General features: G+C 36.4%; 1 protein-coding gene across 5 annotated transcripts in view; it reads right to left on the bottom strand.

The window, feature by feature from the left end:
* Nucleotides 1-2,859, bottom strand: part of LOC108985315 — a 29,042-nt gene extending 26,183 nt beyond the window's left edge. For all 5 annotated transcript variants that reach the window (XR_001995165.2, XR_001995167.2, XR_001995168.2 and 2 more), the window contains exons 1-4: nucleotides 2,585-2,859; nucleotides 862-1,052; nucleotides 700-760; nucleotides 495-543 (exon numbers count right to left, since the gene is read on the bottom strand). Coding sequence is in view for 1 of the 5 variants with exons in the window: in XM_018957575.2 (XP_018813120.1) it covers nucleotides 495-543; nucleotides 700-760; nucleotides 862-1,052; nucleotides 2,585-2,786 (503 nt within the window). In the remaining 4 variants the exon portion in view is untranslated. The remainder of the gene's footprint in view (nucleotides 1-494; nucleotides 544-699; nucleotides 761-861; nucleotides 1,053-2,584) is intronic.
* Nucleotides 2,860-19,157: the final 16,298 nt, after the last annotated feature.

Below are 19,157 nucleotides of genomic sequence, written 5' to 3'. Positions count from 1 at the left end.
TTTTGTGACCTCCTTTTTTTTCAAAAGGCTTGCAGGAGGTTTGCAAGTCCTAGACTTGTATCTAGCATTACTCCAACCTAATCAATGATCTAAATGGGTTTATTGTGACTACTTTTGGGAAGACAAAATTTGATCAAAAACCATTCAAGTTAAAAATTGCAATGACAACCTTCTTGGGGAGGACTCTTAGATTGGGAGTGGAACATGGCTCTAGTTATGTCTTGTTACATCAAATTCAGTTAGTTTAGTTTGGGCCCCCAACTAATCCTATTGGCCTTTACGTTAGTTTAGTTTCAATGATAAACCAACAAAATAAATATCTCAATTTCTGCATTGCATTAGGTGACTGCATTAGATATCCATGTTAGGCACCAAAATCCTCATTAAAAAGTCATAAACCCAAGAATATTATCTCTAACAATACAATATGAGAAATGCATTAAAAAAAAAAAAAGCATTTATCAGTAAATTTACAAATGATCGAATTTGTATACCTATTGTAGTCACCAACAGCACACCTTCCTTCAATTGTTTTCCGGCCATCTACATCCAATGTCAAAATTACCAGATAAGATAGATATGCTTCGAAAATGATTGGTAATCAACATAGAAATAGCTAATTCTCCTATTACAACATAGATATTATTTAGTCATGTTCAGACAAGAAACACGAAATTCACAGTAGAAACACTTGGATACCTTTTAGCTGTGAAAAGAAAGGCTCCTGAACATGAAGTTCATGGACTGCAGTCTTCATAAGCTATTAAAATTCAGCATAAGTTATGTTTATATGAAGTGAGCCTCAACATTTCATACATCAACAAAAATTGGCATCAAATAACACCATCAATCAAAACTTACATTCACTAGTTCAGATCCCTTATGGAAAACCAGTTTCTGCCATTCAGCTTCTTTCTGCTTAAAGGAGATTCCTTTGGGGATCAACATAAAATTGCAGTGTGACCTACAGAAGGTTTTAGAATCTATTGATTCTAATAATGACGATGCCAGTTGCTTGTATAAAGGATATGACGGGACTCCTAGAGAAGAATCTGTCAAACGAGTATGATGAATTAGAATCCTCTAATTTAATGAAGCAGACATCTACAATCAAAATAGAATCAATTCAGACCACTCTCTTTAGAAATTATGTAAACAAAAGAAGTAACAGAAGTTCTTCATCAGAATGTGATCTTTGACCTAGAACGCATATTGTATGACTAGACCTTTCAATTTGATTATTGCGTTCCATTTAATGAATTTTTTGTATTTCATTTGCATTTTCTTGCAGACGAATAATAGATAACATGACCCCTGAATAAAATGAAGAAAGTTTCACTATGATTCTTGACATGAATTACTACTAGTTTGTTTCAGATGACAAAGGGTATTAAGGCTCTGTTTGGGAACACAATTGTTCTCTTCTCAGACTACTTCACCACTATTCACAAACAGTTCATTACCATTCACAACTATTTCACTATTATTCACAAACTATTTTACTACTATTCACAGATGATCTGAGACACTCTTAGCATCCAAACAGAGTATGATATACAAAAGAAAATTTGTGAATAAGAATTTTCTAAATCTGAAAGTTAACACTCCATTTAATAGCCACGAAAACCCTGGAAATAAAACTAATTGGAAATTTGAATCTCTGCCTTTTATATCTTTATTTCATAAGGCAAAGGAAATAAATGCAATAGACCCAAGTGAACCCTTTTTTCTTTCATCTCATTGAGTTCCGAAAGGTGCGATTTACAAGAGTTATGCTACACAGAAACTCCATATTCTGCACACCATTTAAAAAATATATGATTTTACTCTTTTATCATCATATTCATGAAATATGATGATAAAAGAGTAAAATCATATCTTTTTAAGTGTTGTGAGGAGTGTGGGGCTTATGTCTAGAATTTTTCGATTTACAAATCTGGAATCCTTAGCTCTTTTGTTTTCTGACCTTAACTCAACAAATAAACGAGGACTTACTCATTCTCTACATTTCATCCAGGGCATTACATGTCCCTGGGACCAAAGGTGTCTCTTTATATCAAAACCGATCGACTTCCTATGGTGAACTTAATGCATTACCCTTACATTAGTAGGTTACATATTTCTAGCTTGATATTATACTCGATACTGGTGTTGTCCAAACACTTTTCTTCCTCTTTTTTTTTTTGATCGGCAATCCAAACTTCTTTCTGAGTTCCGAACAAAATCAAATACTCAAGATGCCGACATCGTTAATTGTTCTTTCCTTCCCTACATCAAGTTAGAGACCAAGCAGATTAAACAAAGTTTTCGCATTTCTTTTATTTTTCCCCATTTTCCAATTGTACTATTTCGAACTCCAAAAACATACAATATGCTCCCACAAATCGATTTTTTTTCCTTTCAAATCAGCACTTATTGAACCCCCACAAACTGAAAATTCAGAGTACTTCTTCTATTTCCGGGCTCCCAAACCGCCACATTTTTTTCACTGCTTCTCTTTGTTCTTTTCCTAAATTTTACCGGGAACCAAACGGGAAGTAACTTGTAAAAAAATCGAATTCTTTTTCTTTCTACAAAATATTACCGATCGGGGAAGAGTTGGTGTCGGTGGGGTCGTCTTTGAGGAGGTTGTAGCAGAAGGCCTTGGAGAGCTGTAGATCGAATTGTAGGGTTTCGTCTATATGAGACTCCAGAGTAAACCTCAGAAGCTCTTCCATACTGTCCTTAAGGTTAGCCGGAGACATTTTTTCCGATGGTTGTTCGAGAGTAGCATAACTATCTGCCATCTTATTGATTTAAGGCGGTGTTTGGACAGTCAGACCAGATGAGAAATTTGACTGCTTTCGTACGGACAATATGACTGTATCCAAACGTGTTATTCCGTTAACAGCATCGTCGTTGGATTGATTAAATCCATCTACATTATATTTTTTTATATTTATTTATTTTATTTAAATTCAATCTCTATATTAGATTAAATATTTACTCTCTATATAATAATAAAATATTATTAAACTAATAATTTTTTTATTGAATTTATTTGTATCATATTTTATAATTCTATTAATTTAATATTAATAATAATTTAATATTTTAGTTGGAGTGAAAAGTTATTATTTTAATGTTTGATAAATCAATTATGATTCTATATATTTGGTCAATCACTGTAGTAGAAATCTAAATTATTTTAGAGATAACCAATCCAATATAAATTCTTTTTAATATAAATTATTTAAATTTTAACTAATTTCCTCATTTGGCCAAGCTAATGAAGATTCTCTAAAACTAATTCAATTTATAAGTATTAAATATATAAATTTTCTATAATTCTTTTATTAAAAAAAAAAAGTCGTATTAATAAAAAATAACTTTTTTATAACTTTTTAAGAAAGTCTACAGAAACTTGCATAAAATTTGTCTAATTTAGATTTCTAACAATCATTTCCCAAACTTTAATCACGACATTACAAGTCTTGCTCTATTTTATCATGTTTTTTAGTTCGAATTTTTTGAATTTTAAATTTTTAAAACAGTAGTTGACACGGGTGCATAAAACTATAATTATAGTCGTGCATTTCTCTCTTCTTCTTTTTTTTTTTTTAGCAATTGTCTCTTAACATAAATATCAAGAGAGCTGCTACATAGCATCCACTATAGTGGGTGCACACAATGCACTCACTACGTGGATGCTTATGGTCCATGTATTTTTTTTTTTCACCAGACAGATTCTCCCGTCTCTCTCATCCCTCCCATCGTCTCTCTCATCGTTTCTCTTTCTCATCTCGACGCTCTCTCTCTCATCAGATCTCTCTCATCCTCTCTCTCTCCTCGACTCTCTCTCATCAGAACGACTCTCTCTCTAATCTCGGGCTCTCTCTCCTCGACTCTCTCTCTCATCATTTCTCTCTCTCATCTCGACGCTCTCTCTCTCATCCTCCCTCTCTCTCTCTCTCTCTCTCTCTCTCTCTCTCTCATTGACTCTCTCTCATCAGAACAACTCTCTCTCTCATCTCGGGCTCTCTCTCTCCTCAACTCTCTCTCATCAGATCGACTCTCTCTCTCATCTCGGGCTCTCTCTCTCCTCGACTCTCTCTCTCTCATCTCCGCTCTCTCTCATCTCGAGCTCTCTCTCATCTCGGTCTCTCTCATTGTCACTCTCTCTCTCTCTCATCTCGGGCTCTCTCTCTCCTCAACTCTCTCTCATCTCTGCTCTCGCTCTCTCTCTCATCTCCGCTCTCTCTCTCTCATCTATGCTCTCGCTCTCTCTCTCTCGTTTTCCCTCTCAAACATGTGGTATATATTTTGACATCTAATGTGTGCAAAATTGACTTCAATAAACAGTGGCTTCTATATATAATATTTCAAATATCAAATATGTCCTTCAAAACCTAGTCAAGAAGTAAGCTCACTTTATTCTTTTTATGCAAGAAACAAAGTTGGCCGTGAAGAAAGTAGAAAAGTTGAAGTATTATTTGAGCTTTGAGAATTGTTTTGTTGTTGATAGTGTAGGTCGTAATGGTGGTTTGGCTTTGTTCCAGAAGAAAGAGATTATTTGACAGTTTCAAATTTTTCTAAGTTTCATATTAATGCTTGTGCTAAGAAAGAATGGGATGGTAAGGAATGGAAGCTTACGAGTATTTATGGGAGTCCTGATACAAACCACAAGCTTGAAACTTGGAATCTTATATGCACCTTTAGGGTTTCCAACAATCAAGCATGGCTCATTTTTGGAGATTTTAATGAGATTTTAAGTAATGATAAATATATATATATATGTAAAAGGGCACAGCTAGACCTGAGAAATAGTTGAATGATTTTAGAGCTATGTTGGATGATTGTGCTATGTATGATTTGGGTTTTTTTGGAGTGAAATATACTTGGTGTAATAGACAAGGCAATCACCAAAGTATAAGTGAGAGTTAGATAGATATGTTGCTAATCTTGAATGGAAGACCCTTTATCCAAATGCCAATGTTATTCATGGAACGGCTACTCCTTCTTATCATATTCCAGTTATTTTACAATTACATGGTGACAAGTTGAGGAGGACTGGAAAGTGGCCTTTTAGATTTGAGGTCATGTGCGTGGATTCAGCAGATTGTGAAATATAAGAAGGCTTGGTTGGCTAGCTCTAGGGTTACAAGGATGGAGAATGTGATTGAAAAACTAACTTCATGCAATGAAAAGTTAGAGGTATGGAACAGGCAGGTCTTTGGTCACATCAGCAAGAATATCAATCAAAGCAGAAGAAAGGTTAAGTTCCTTAAATATTCAGATCCTCACTGTACCAGAATTGATGAGCATAGAGAAGCTCGATTGGATTTACAAAATTGGCTGAAAATGGAAGAAATAATGTGGAGGCAGCGTTCAAAAGCCCTTTGGCTTCAAGAAGGTGAAAAACATGAGATGTTTTCATAATAAAGCTTCCCAAAGGAGGAAAAAGAACCATATTAGAGGTGTAAGGGATGGGGAAGGAAGATGGTAGGTGGAGGAGGGGAGAGATGAAGTGATTCTGAAATATTTCCATGACCTGTTTACCACATCAACGTAAAGGGGAAATATGGATATTCTGAAAGATTTTGAAGGAAGAGTCAATGCTAATATGAATATGGAACTTCTTCAAACTTTTTCTGAAGAGGAAGTTTACTCTGCTCTCCAACAGATGCATCCTACCAAAGCACTAGGACCAGATGTTATGGCGCCAATCTTCTATCAAAAATGTTGGAGCACAATGGGGAAGGATGTCACTGCAGCAGTGTTGGAGGCTTTAAATAATGGTGAGTTCCCAAGCTCTATTAATCGTATTTTTATCTCTTTGATTCCCAAGAAGAAGAAATATGAGTTTGTTGCTAATTTTAGACCAATAAGCCTTTGTAATGTTTTTTATAAGCTGGTCTTTAAAATTTTAGCAAATAAGTTGAAGAGATTCTTACCTAATGTTATTTCTCTTTCTCAAAGTACTTTTGTTCCAGGTAGACTGATTACTGATAATGTTTTAGTAGCTTATGAAATGATACATTATCTTTGCCATAAGAGAAAAGGCAAAGATGGTTATATGTCTCTAAACCTAGATATGAGTAAAGCCTACGATAGAGTAGAGTGAGATTTTCTAGAGAAGATTATGTTAAGGGTAGGTTTTCAGGAAGCTTGGGTAGCCTTGATTATGAAGTGTGTAATAACTTTGTCTTTTTCCATTCTGATTAATGGTGAGCCTAGGGATCCTATCAAACCTTCTAGAGGACTAAGATAGGGGGATCCTTTATCCCCTTTCCTCTTCCTTATGTGTACTGAAGGACTCATCAATCTCTTAAACCAAGCTAAAGCTACAAACAAGTTCTAAGGCATTATAATTTGTCAAGGAGCACCTAGACTTAATCATCTGCTTTTTGCATATGATAGCCTTTTGTTCTGTAAAGCAAATATGAATGAGACAAGGTAGATTCATAATCTTTAAGAGAAATGTGAGAATTTTTGGACTGCAAGTTAACAGAAGCAGAACAACAATGGGTTTCAGTAAGAATGTTAGTCCTGTGAAGTAGAAGGAGATAATGGAGTTTTGGAGAGTTAATAGTTTTCAACAATATCATAAATATATGAGACTTCTCCCTATGATTGGTAGGGCAAAAAACAAGGCTTTTCTAGAAATCTATAATAGAGTTTGGCAAAATCTTCAAGGATGGAAGGAAAAAAATACTTTCTCAAGGAGAAAGAGAAGTTTTAATAAACGATGTGATATTGTCTACCCCTACTTACTCTATGAGCTATTTCAAGCTACCAGGGAATCTTTGTAAGGAATTTGAAGGTTTAATGCCAAGGTTTTGGTAAGGCCAGAGACAAAATGAGAATAGAATACAATGGGTTAGCTGGACAAAAATGTGTGAAGACACAGGGGAAGGAGGTATGTGTTTCAAAGACATTAAATCCTTCAATAGGGCTCTCCTAGCAAAACAAGGATAGAGAATCATGTAGGAATGTACATCTTTGTTACACATAATCTTTAAAGCTAAGTACTTCCCTCATACTAGCTTTATGGAGTCAAAGTTAGGTGTCTCTCCTTCTTATGCTTGAAGAGGTATATGAGAAGTTAAAAAGTGCATAGCAACGGGCGGGGGGGGGGATGGTCTGATTATTGGCTTCTAGGATTTAGAAATCTATTGCAATATAGGAGAGGTGAGGGTTGTCAAATTCAAGGAGATATAGTTGAGAGTCTTATTGATGAAGATGCTCGAAGATGGGATGTATATCAACTTAGCAGACTACTACCACTAGGTGCAGTTACAGAAGTCTTGAAGATCATTCTTACACCTGGAGTTAGAGAGGAGAAAATGATCTGAGAACCCATGAAGGAGGGGAACTTTTATGTTAGAAGTGCCTATAGATTAATCAGAGATGCTGATAAGGGCAATATGAGTGGAGAAAGCTCAACGTCAGGCCAGTAGAAATAGCTTTGGAAAGAATTGTGAAAATTACATATGCCTAATAAGGTGAAAGTCTTCTCTTGGAGAGCTTGTAAAAATGGTTTACTCACAAAACACAATTTATTAAGGGAAAATTTCATTTGGCCCCCTCGAACTTTCACGTGATTGCAATTTGCCCCCCAACTAATAATTTCGTCATAGTGGACCCTCTAACTTTCAAAACTTATCAATCCTCCATTTTGTCTACCATCAGCATCAAATGCAACGGAAAGTCAAGCAAATGCTGCTCACGTGCAACTTCTTCACCTGCAAAGAGAAAAGCACTCCTCACTTATCTAAATGTGTTGCTCATTAGTATCAAAATCCCTCAACTATCACAGCACTTCGCATTTGGGAAATTGAGATTCTAGGGCTTTTGTCTCGTGGAGAAGTGGAGTAGCTGGTGTCCCTATGCGTGGAGCTGCAACCCAGGGTTTCGCATCCATTACTACTATATATATATATATATAAACATGATCACAGTTGTTGGGTCTAACATATATGGGCTTCTATGATCGATATCTTTACTCTACTATAGTTGCTGATAAATAAAGGTGAAAATATTTTTTTTTACATTCAAATTGACTTGGTTTTTTATATCCAAATTATCAATCTTAATTAACGTACTACTTGTATACTCAATTAATTATTATTATCATTTTTGGTTCATGATCATAGTTTGGTGGAAAGAATGATTGAATGTCCATGTATTTAATCAGCGAAGAAACAAGAAGAAAATAATATAATTTAAACTAACAATTAGCCTTTCGGTCAGAATTTTCTCTATGCATGATTGTTGAAATATTAGTTCCTGAATAAGTCATGCATAAGAATTTAAGCAACATTGGGCTGCTCCATTTATGCAGCTTTGTACCGATATTAGGCGTAGGTTGTTTATGTATAGATATTAGGTTGGCTTGTATGTTAATTTAAGTTTGGTGTTTGCAACATAGTAATGTCCAATTGTGAATCTATAAGTTCCAATAGCTATTGTAAACTTTTTATCATTATAAATGAATTTTGTCTTAATCTTAATGTTATCATGCTTATATAATGTTTCAGTTTATTTGCCATGATATATTGCCTGGATCCAATTTTGCCATGACTTGGACTTATATACCCAACTAACATGTATATTTCACCAGATTGTGAAAGATGTCAACTGCTTCATCTAGCACAAGCTAGGGTGGTAAAGCACCACCGGATGACCCATTTTGCCGTTGTAATATGCGGGAACGTTTAAAAATGTCAATACAGACGATTACTACAAAAGGAAGTTCTGGAGATGCCCATATTGGACTCCTGGTTATCAATATGGGGTGGAGACAGGTGTTGTACATTTTTTGATTAGGTAGATGATATTTTTGCTCCACGTGCGGAGATCTAGATACGAGATAGACTCCGGATATGGAGTCGTGAGTTAAAGACTGAGAAGTCAGAATTGAAGACTAACTTGGTGATGGAGAGGGAGCGCAGAGAGCATATCCAAGAGTTATTGGATAAGGAAAAAGAAAAATCTAAGGACTTGCACAAGAAATACAATAACTGCATATAGTGTGGTGTCACTGTAATTGTTTTGGTTGTTGTTGTTATCTGCATGGTTATGTCCTAGGATGGTGATGAAGATCGCAAGAACTTGATGCTAGTGTAAGATTGGTTAATGTAATTTTCTAGATGTGTATTGACTTTGATTGTTATTTTGAATTTGATTGTTGTATTGTCTTCGATTGTTGTATTGATTTTGATTGTTGTATGTAATATGGTTATGTATTGAATTTGGTGGCAAGAACTTACTATGTGTTGTTAGTGACTCTTAGGTCAGACTAATGCAAAGTAATTATTTCATAGCTTTGTCACGATTGGCTTACATAAGTCTCTTGCCCATCACACATAGCAAGTGTAGGTTGTTCCCTATCCAAAACACATCAGTATATACCAGTAAAATGTCACCATACATATATGTTTATACCAAAATTAAAGTGCTGGCAGTAAATAAAGGCATCATATGTTGTTTCCTAATGGACATGCTGAACAACCAAAAGTAGTCTACTACCAAAAGTTTTCTAATACCAATAATGCCATAAAATCATAACTACACCATTACAACAAAAGTAGTATGTTTCCCTTTCCTAATACCTACTAACAGTAGTCTATTTCCATTTCATAGAGCAACAATAGTCAATATTACCAGTTTGGTCTCTTCCTTTTCCCCTTTTGATTTTGGTTCGTCCTCCTCATTCTCACTCACATCCTCCTCGTTGTAATGATCATCCAAATTAGGTTGGTTCTCTGTAGTTCGAGAATGACACACAAGATAAAAGTTAACTACTTGTTGACCCTCATACACAGCCACCATAGACAGCACATCATGGTCAGATGTAAGCAACTTAAAACCATTTTGCATCCCCAAGCCTGGTTGTCTATAATAGACTAAGTCACCTGGAATGTAATCATACTTGGTCACAATTGTCTGTATCTCAATCCATGATAGCTCATCCTCATCATATGGTTCATGGTATACATCAGTCTTACCCCCAACATATTCCTCACAGTGGTGCCTATCAATTACCCCACCATGATGGACTTCAAAAAGCAACTTCCTTGTAGCCATCCTACAAAATATTGTCAATTAAATTAGTCATGATTCATGAACCACAGAGTCAATTAAAATAGTTGGGGACCAAATACCAATAAACTAAAGGTGAACTATTGGATAATATTGGACCAAACAGAAAGTCATCCAGTATTGGACCAAACAAAAAGTAGTCAATTATTAGACCAAATAGAAAGTAAACTATTGGGCACTTATAAGCAAGTAGTTAATATTTTTTGTTTAATGGATAGTGACATCTCTAAATGAATGCAGAATACAAAGGTACTTTACAAAAAAGTTTGTCCATTTTCCTATGCAAGGGACCACTATTGTCACAACCTAAGCCGACAATAGAAAACAAATCCACACTATAGTTGTTCTCAATTTGGGACCAAGAAAGCCACTTAACAATACACTAGAGTCATATTAGGAAGCAAACAACAGTGGACCCACCCACGTATAACATTAAACACAGACATCCTTAAAACCTAAGCATTTGCCATGCAAAATTCACATATAACGAATTGAACATATGTTCATACACAAATATTGAAGATACGCACAAATGGAACAACAAATAAGCCTGCAAAATAAAAACTCCCAATTTTTTATGTTGTAAACCCTAGCTTTTCCTATGCTTACAGGTAACAATGCCCAACCCTCTAACAGTATATACACATGCCAAATTACCCATTTTCACACGAAGAACATTCAAATTCTATCATTTGAACAAAATATGCAATCAACTAACAAACTTCGACATGGACTCACCTCTACGACACCCATTGAGTAAAGAAGACAGAGAGCAATTTGATGAAGACGAACCAAACAGAAGCCACTCAGACCTTCGATGAACACGAAACACTAGTTCTCTTTTTGATCGTCACCAGTAGAACAACAATAGATGGTCTGGAGAGAAGAAAAAGGCTCATCTAGGGTTTCTCGATTTTTCTCTCTTCAGTGTTGGGGGCACAGAACTAAGGGGTGCTTTTGTCTTTACATGCACGTGAGCAGCACATTCTTGACTTTCCATTGCATTTGACGCTGATGGTAGACGGAATGGGGGAATTGATAAGTTTTTAAAGTTAGAGGGTCCACTATGATAAAATTATTAGTTGGGGGAAAATTTCGAATCGCGTGAAAGTTCGAGGGGGCAAAATGAAATTTTCCCATTTATTAAAGAAAAACATTATCAATGGGGATTGCTGTGTTTTCTGTGGTAAGGTTAATGAGGACGTTGTTCATGCACTGATTCTCTGTTCCTCTGTGAAGGAGATTTGGACTAAGACTCTTCCTTCTGTGAATCTTTCTAATGTCCACAATCATTTTGCTGATGTAGCTAGACAGGTTAAGGCAGAAGGCAGTAGAGAGGAATTGGAAATTTTTTTCCTTATTTCCTGGGGCTTGCGGTATAGACAAATCAGAAGATTTATGAGAACAATATCCTGACAGTGAAGCAGGTTGTGGATTATACACTATCTTTTTAGAAAAGTCATAAGCCAGCCAAGGTTTTAAAGAAGCAGAGTTATAAAACAGAGTGTTGTTGGGTTCATCCAACTGAAGGCTCTCTCATAATGTGGATGAAGCTATCCTTCCAGATTAACATAGAGCACGAGTGAGAGTAATTTTAAGAGATCACAAAGGAGAGGTCCTTATAGCTGCAAGCATAAAGGAATATGAAGTGTGTGACCCTTCTGAGATTGAATTATTGGCTATATTTAGAGGCTTGCAACTTCTTGTTACCCATGGCATTCAAGACCTCATTCTGGAAGGTGATTCCCTACTTATGGCGAATAAAGTCAGAGTTGTTGGGGATTCAATGTCCCTACAAGGAAATGTCATTACTGTGATAAAGGAGTTAAAGAAGAAATTCAGGAGCTGCACTATTCAACATACTGCACGAGTAGGGAATGAAGCTGCCCATAAGCTTGCTACATATGATTGGTATGTAGATGATATTTGTGTATGATATGATTCTTTTCCAGATTGTGTATCACAAGTCATCTGGGCGGAGAAAATTTTGTAATTCTTCACAGTAATGAATTTGTTGTCATAAAAAAAAAAAAAATGTTGCTTAACAAAGAACAAGACGTAAACAAATTATAATTTCAAAAATTTAGGAAAAAGAAATTAAGGCCCCACTTGCATACCATTTTCATTTCAATCTATCTCATCTTATCTCTTTTCCAAACAAAACTTATTTACAAATACTTTTTAATTTTAAATTTTCACATTTTTTTTCTAATTATTACTTAATCATTATAAATTTTCCAAACTTTTAAACAAAATACAAAAAATAACTCAACTTTTTTAAATTTTGAAATAAAAATTATATTAAAAAAATTATATTCTAACAATATTCTAACTTTATAATATTTTTGTTCAACTTTTCTCTCTCCTTTATCAAAATCCAATAAAATATTTTAACTCAAATCATTTCACTACTATTCACAAATTATTTTATTATTGTATGCTAAGTATTTCACTATTATTCATAAATTTCTCATCTCATCTTATCAACTTAAATCCTGACAATAAAATCAAAACAAAACACTAATTACAAGATAGAACGCACTTAAAATTAAAACTTCCAACTTTCTCATTTTTTTCTCACCTATCTATATGGACTCGATATGTTTTCTATATCCAAATATGCAAAATAAAAGTATAATAACAGAACATAATTTATATAAATTTAAAGTCCAAATACTTTTTAGGACTAACCGTAAATTCGGTACTCCGGTTTTTGCTGATTTATAAACAACCAACTCTTTCAAGTTTCAACTGGCAGCATTTAGGAAAGAGTTCGTCTATACTTAAGCCTACACAGTAACAAACACCACACACCGCCTACGTGGCTTTTTTTTTTTTTTTTTAAATTGCTACAGTAAAACGAAGACGTTTTACTCAAAATCGAAAGGGGCTTCGAATCGAAACAGTGCATTCGAAAATTTCTCTCCCGCTCGGTTCACGCAGTCCCGTCTCTCCTTCTCGGTTCCTGCCGTCGTCCGTGTGCCGTCTGCCGTCGTCCGCGTGCCGTCTGCCGTCGTCTGGGTGCCGTCTGCTTCAGCCGTGCCGTCTGCGCAAAACCCAGCCTTCGAATCGCTCTCTCTCCAGCTCGGTTCCCCCTCGGTAAGTAACCTGGACTTTAGAGTAGATTTGTTAAGAACTCAGTAATGGCTCTGTTGCTGGGATGATTGTATGTATAGTGAGTAATACTGCCGAGGTCGGTATGGGTAAAATGGATAATATAGACTTTATCTTGACTTCCGTAACTCACTTCTGTCTCCTTCTCACCATCTGCCATAAACGGGACCTTAACAAGATTGTTCCCGGAAAATATCTTAGTTTCTAGAGAGATGAAAAAGAAAATCTACTGTTTTATGGAAGATTGAATCCGCGGAATTCACCATGTATTAAAAGTAACTCATTTTTTATTTTATTTTTTTCCTTTATCCCATTTTGAATTTGTAGTCCGTGGAACCTCCCGTGTCTTTGTTAGGGCCAGGCCAAGGGCGTTATGTCCGAACCAGATCAATCAGTCCCAATTAAGAAAGTAGTAAAATTCAGTATTTGATTTGGTCTTCGTGTAGGGTTTTCTCACTGAATTTTTGTAACAATCAGTCCCGATTGTTAGGACCCACTGAATTTACAATATAGACTTTATTTTTTGTGATTATGTAAATTTAATAAAAAGCTATGAACTAATGGTTTTATTTTTGTAATGTCGATCTAAAAACTCAGTTGAAATATATTGATGGACAAAGAGGAAGATAGAAGGCCACCCAGGCCTTCTACACCAGTTCCACCGACTCAGGTATGATACATTGGTCATTCATAAAAGGAAGGTGTCTCGATTCTAATAATTAATGTATTTTCATTCATGTATTGTAGGTTTCTCTCTGTCCAGAAAATGCTTACTACTCGCCATTTATGATTCATCCAAATGCATATCCGAATTCATATACATACGCATGGGGTAGCCAGGTACATTCCCTTTTAAACGTTTAATTTTTTTTCCATAAGTTCATTGTTACCCGTTCTAACAATGTGCTTGATTGCAGCCCCCACCAATGCCACCTTTTCCATCAACGTTCATCTGCCCGCCGTCGACACATGCAAATGAGCCAGGTCGTGTGCAACAAACGAACCAGGTAAATTACTTTCTAATCTTTTTTTCTTTTATTTTTTTATGCATGCATTTTTTTTATCCGTTCTAATATCGTGCCTGATTGCAGCCCCCATCAACACCACATTTTCCAACAAGATTCATATACCCGTCGTCGAGTAATGCGGAAGAGTCAGGTCGTGCGCAACCCACAAACCAGGTAGATTCGTTTCTAATGTTTTATTTTTTTTATGCGTGCATTTTTATTCGTGCTAACACTGTGCCTGTTTCAGCCCCCACCAATGCCACATTTTTCATCAATGTTCATCTAGCCACCGTCGAGTAATGCGGAAGAATCAGGTCGTGTTAAACAAACGAACTAGGTAGATAGATTCCTGAATAATCTTTAATTTTTTTTTATGTGTGCATTTTTATCCGTTCTAACACCGTGCTTGTTTTAGCCCCCACCAATGCCACCTTTTCCAACAATGTTCATCTACCCGCCGTCGAGTAATGCGGAGGAGTCGGGTCGTGTTCAACAAACGAATCAGGTAGATAGATTCCTGAATAATCTTTAATTTTTTTTACGTGTGCATTTTTATCCGTTCTAACACCGTGCCTGTTTCAGCCCCCACCAATGCCACCTTTTCCAACAATGTTCATCTACCCGCCGTCGACTAATGCGGAGGAGTCGGGTCGTGTTCAACAAACGAATCAGGTAGATAGATTCCTGAATAATATTTTTTCTTTTTTTTGGAATGTTTGCATTTTTATCCTTTTTAACACCGTGATTCGTTGTAGCCCCACCAATGCCACCTTTTCCAAGAGGGGATATATACCCGCCGTCGACTAATGCGGAGGAGTCAGGTCGGGTTCAACAAATGAACCAGGTAGATAGATTCCTGAATAATTTTTCTTTTATTTATTTTTGTATGCGTGCGTTGTTACCCATTCTAACACTGTGGCTGATTACAGCCCCCACAAACGCCACCTTTTCCATCAACGTTCATGTCGAGTAATGTTGATTGTTCGGACCATGTTCAACAAATGCCATGCACTCCGTCGAGTACCAGAGAGGAATCGACAAGCTTTGAAAAGACCGCAAGTAATCTGGAGACTGCGGAGACATTGGCATTTATATCTGGAAGTGAAAATAATGTTGGAGGTACTTCATTAGACGTAGAGACAGAAGTTGATGAGATTAATGAAGAAGATTCTAATCATGACCAAGTTGAGGAGGAGCCCAAACCTGGTATGAAGTTTGCCACTGAGCATGAGCTTATGGCGTATTACATGCGATATGCTAAGCAACAAGGTTTTGGTTTTATAACACAAAGGACAAAGAGAGATGCTAATGGGAGGGTGAAGTATTTAACGATTGGGTGTGCGCGTGGGGGGAAGTACCATCCTAGTCATAATAATATCTCGAAGCCACGTCCAACTATTAAAACGGATTGTAAGGCAAGGATAAATGCTCACTTGGTGGATGGTACTTGGGTGGTGACCACTGTTGAGATTGCCCATAATCATAGTACTGTCAGCCCACAAAAGTCTAGATTCTTTAGATCGCACAAGTATTTAGACGAATATAGTCAGAGGATGCTTGATTTGAACGACAGAGCAGGTATTCGAATGAACAAGAATTTCGGGGCACTTGTTGTTGAGGCAGGGGGGTTTGAGAATCTGCAGTTTCAAGAAAAAGACTGTCGAAATTTTATTGACAAAGCCCGACAATTAAGACTGGGTAAAGGTGGTGGTGAAGCACTGACTGAGTACTTCAAGAGGATGAGAATGCAGAATGATGGTTTTGTTTATGTGATTGACGTGGATGAGGAGTTGAGACTTAGAAATGTGTTCTGGGCTGACGCACGTAGTAGAGCTGCGTATGAGTATTTTGGAGATGTTATCACATTCGATACGACATACCTAACAAATAGATATGGTATGCCGTTTGCTCCATTTATTGGTGTAAATCATCATGGGCAGTCTATATTGTTAGGGGCTGGCTTGATTTCAAGCGAGGACACAAGTACTTTTGTGTGGTTGTTTCAAGCATGGTTGGAGTGCATGGATAGTCAGGCTCCAAAAGCGATCATAACAGACCAAGACCGAGCCATGAAGGCTGCTATTGCGTTGGTATTCCCAGGCACTCGCCATAGATATTGTTTATGGCATATAATGCGGAAATTGCCTGAGAAATTGGGATCTCACGCTGCCTTCAATTCTGGGTTGAAAATTGCAATCCAGAATGCCTTGTATGATTCACAGACATGTGGTGAATTTGAGGAGAAGTGGGGGCAATTTATTCACAAGTATGACCTAGGTGAAAATGCATGGTTGCAAGGGTTGTACAATGAGAGGTCGTTTTGGGTACCGGTTTATCTTAAGGGAGTTTTTTGGGCTGGCATGAGCACGACACAGCGTTCTAAAAGCATGAATGCCTTTTTCGATGGATTTGTACATTCTGGGACAACGTTGAAAGAATTCGTCGATCAATTTGACAATTCATTAAGGAAGAAGGTAGAGCTCGAGACGACAGCTGATTTCAATTCCTCCAACCAAACCATCCCATGTTCGTCCGCATTCCGCATTGAAAAGCAGTTTCAATCCGTATATACGAATGCAAAATTTAAAGAAGTTCAAAAAGAGGTGTGGGGAATGATTTTATGTAACTGCATACTTATCAGCAAGGAAGGTTGCATTTCCACCTACGATGTGTTAGATGAAATCACCACTGATGATGACCATGTCAAGAGCATCAAGTACACAGTGTACTTTAACGATGAGGAGGTTGATGTGAAATGCACATGTGCGTTGTTTGAAATGAGAGGAATTGTCTGTAGACATGCATTGAACGTTTGTCAGATGAATAAGATTCATGCGCTACCAGAAAAGTACTTGTTGGATCGATGGAGAAAGGACTTAAAGAGGAGATACACAGTGGTAAAAAGTAGCTATGATGACTTGCGGCAAAATGCGGATTCACGGAGGTATGAGTTTGTGGTGAAGCGATGTGTGAAATTAGCCAGCCGTGTATCGTCGAATGATGCCCATGTTACTGCATTCATGCGCCACTTGGATGAGTTTGAGAATCAATTTAAAGGATTAACACTTAAGTCCAGTTCAACAAAGGTTTCAGAGACTGTGGTCACAGACAAGGGTAAGAAAATATTAAGCCCACACGTTGTCAGAGGGAAAGGGAGGCCGCCAACAAAAAGGAAGGTTCCGCCTGTTGAGAAGGCTGCGTCCAAGCGAAAGAAGAAACAGGTAATTCCTTTTCTCCAAGTCTTTCTTACATGCATTGCGTTCACCACATGCATATTTCTTTCTAACGGATGTATATTTTGTGTACTTGAAACTTATTTAGACACGTCGACTAATATTTGATGATACGAACCAAGATTTTGAGGTGTCGGAAGCTCCTACAAATGTTGAGGTAAACTTGACTTTTGTTGTCTATTAATTCTATATTGCTTCCCACTGCAGTCATGACTACTTCTGCTAAGCGATTCTATGTTTTTTTTTTAAACTTTAATGTAGGAGCAAATACCCAGTGTAGCGAAGGATGATTTTGTGGTTCTAACTCAGTGCAGTACTGTCACACAACCAACGCCATCGGGCAATGAGTAGCTGAAGTTATGTATTAGCGATTGCGTTGGAGCTTTTTTTTGTATTTTTATGGATTTTCAGAAGACTTTGATGTATTTATATGCATTTTCGAAGTGTGTTATGTATTTATATGGATCTTCAAAGACTTATGTACGGAGGTATAGATTTTTGGAAGACTGTTACGTATTGTTATGGATCTTGGAAGACAGTTATGTATGTTTCTGAATTTTTGGAAGACAGTTATGTATTTTTTTGGATTTTTGGAAAACAGTTATGTATGTTTCTAGATTTTTGGAAGACAGTTATGTATTTTTCTGGATTTTTGGAAGACAATTATGTATTTTTCTGAATTTTTGGAAGACTGTTAGGTATTTTCGATGATTTTTGAAAGACAGTTATGTATTTTTCTGGATTTTTGGAAGACTGTTAGGTATTTTCGATGATTTTTGGAAGACTGTTACGTATTTTTCTGGATTTTTGGAAGACTGTTAAGTATTTTCGATGATTTTTGGAAGACAATTATGTAATTTTTTTTTTTTTTAAGACTGTTAGGTATTTCTATGGATTTTTAGAAGAATGTGATGTAGTTTAAGAATGTTGTATTTTAGTGAATTTTGGAAAGAAATGTGATATATCGCCACCTATATTCGGTGTTTATTGACGTGAGTTTAGCCCTGATTAACAAACAATATATGTGTCATCTCAAAGCAATATAGTAAAACAGTAGGTTGAACACGTTTCCAACACAGGCATTAACATTAATACAATTAGTACAATTAATATACATTAATCCGTACCATCTATCTACAATTTACTTCTTCAAAAGTACATTTATAGTCCAAGGCAACCAAATATTATTACAATTGATAACACCCAATAAATACATAAACATATTCGTGCACATCTATTCTCTACGAGCTGCTTTTCAATTTTCTTCTCTTGCTTGGAAAGAACATTCTCTCTCTCAACAAGTTTATCTTTCGTTTTCTGAACTTCATACTCGCGCAATAGTAAATCATCCTCCCTTTTTCGAGCTGCATTCTCTCTTGTGCGTATTTTTTCCTCTACCAATTGAAGTATATCTGCCCATATAAAGAATTGACACATTTCTTCTCCCTGCATACAAATTGTTATTTCCAATACTGTTAAATATGCCAAATTAAAAAGTACTACAAAATTATGATAAAAAAATATGTTTTACCGTGTTATACTTCGGGCAGGCGTAAAATTTCCTTCCAGGATTTTTCTTAGTATGGGAGGTCTTCAATGGGGCTTTCAACCCACACCAACAAGTTGGTGCTTCGATTTGCAACTCATCAACAACACATGATGATTGACTGGAGGCCATAGGTGACCTAAATGAAACATTGAGCAAGAATTATTGAAATAT

Source organism: Juglans regia, chromosome 7 (genome assembly GCF_001411555.2).
Source record: "Juglans regia cultivar Chandler chromosome 7, Walnut 2.0, whole genome shotgun sequence".
NCBI lineage: Eukaryota > Viridiplantae > Streptophyta > Magnoliopsida > Fagales > Juglandaceae > Juglans > Juglans regia.
The sequence above is the reverse complement of the archived record's forward strand: the minus strand, read 5'-3'. Positions and strand labels throughout refer to the sequence as shown.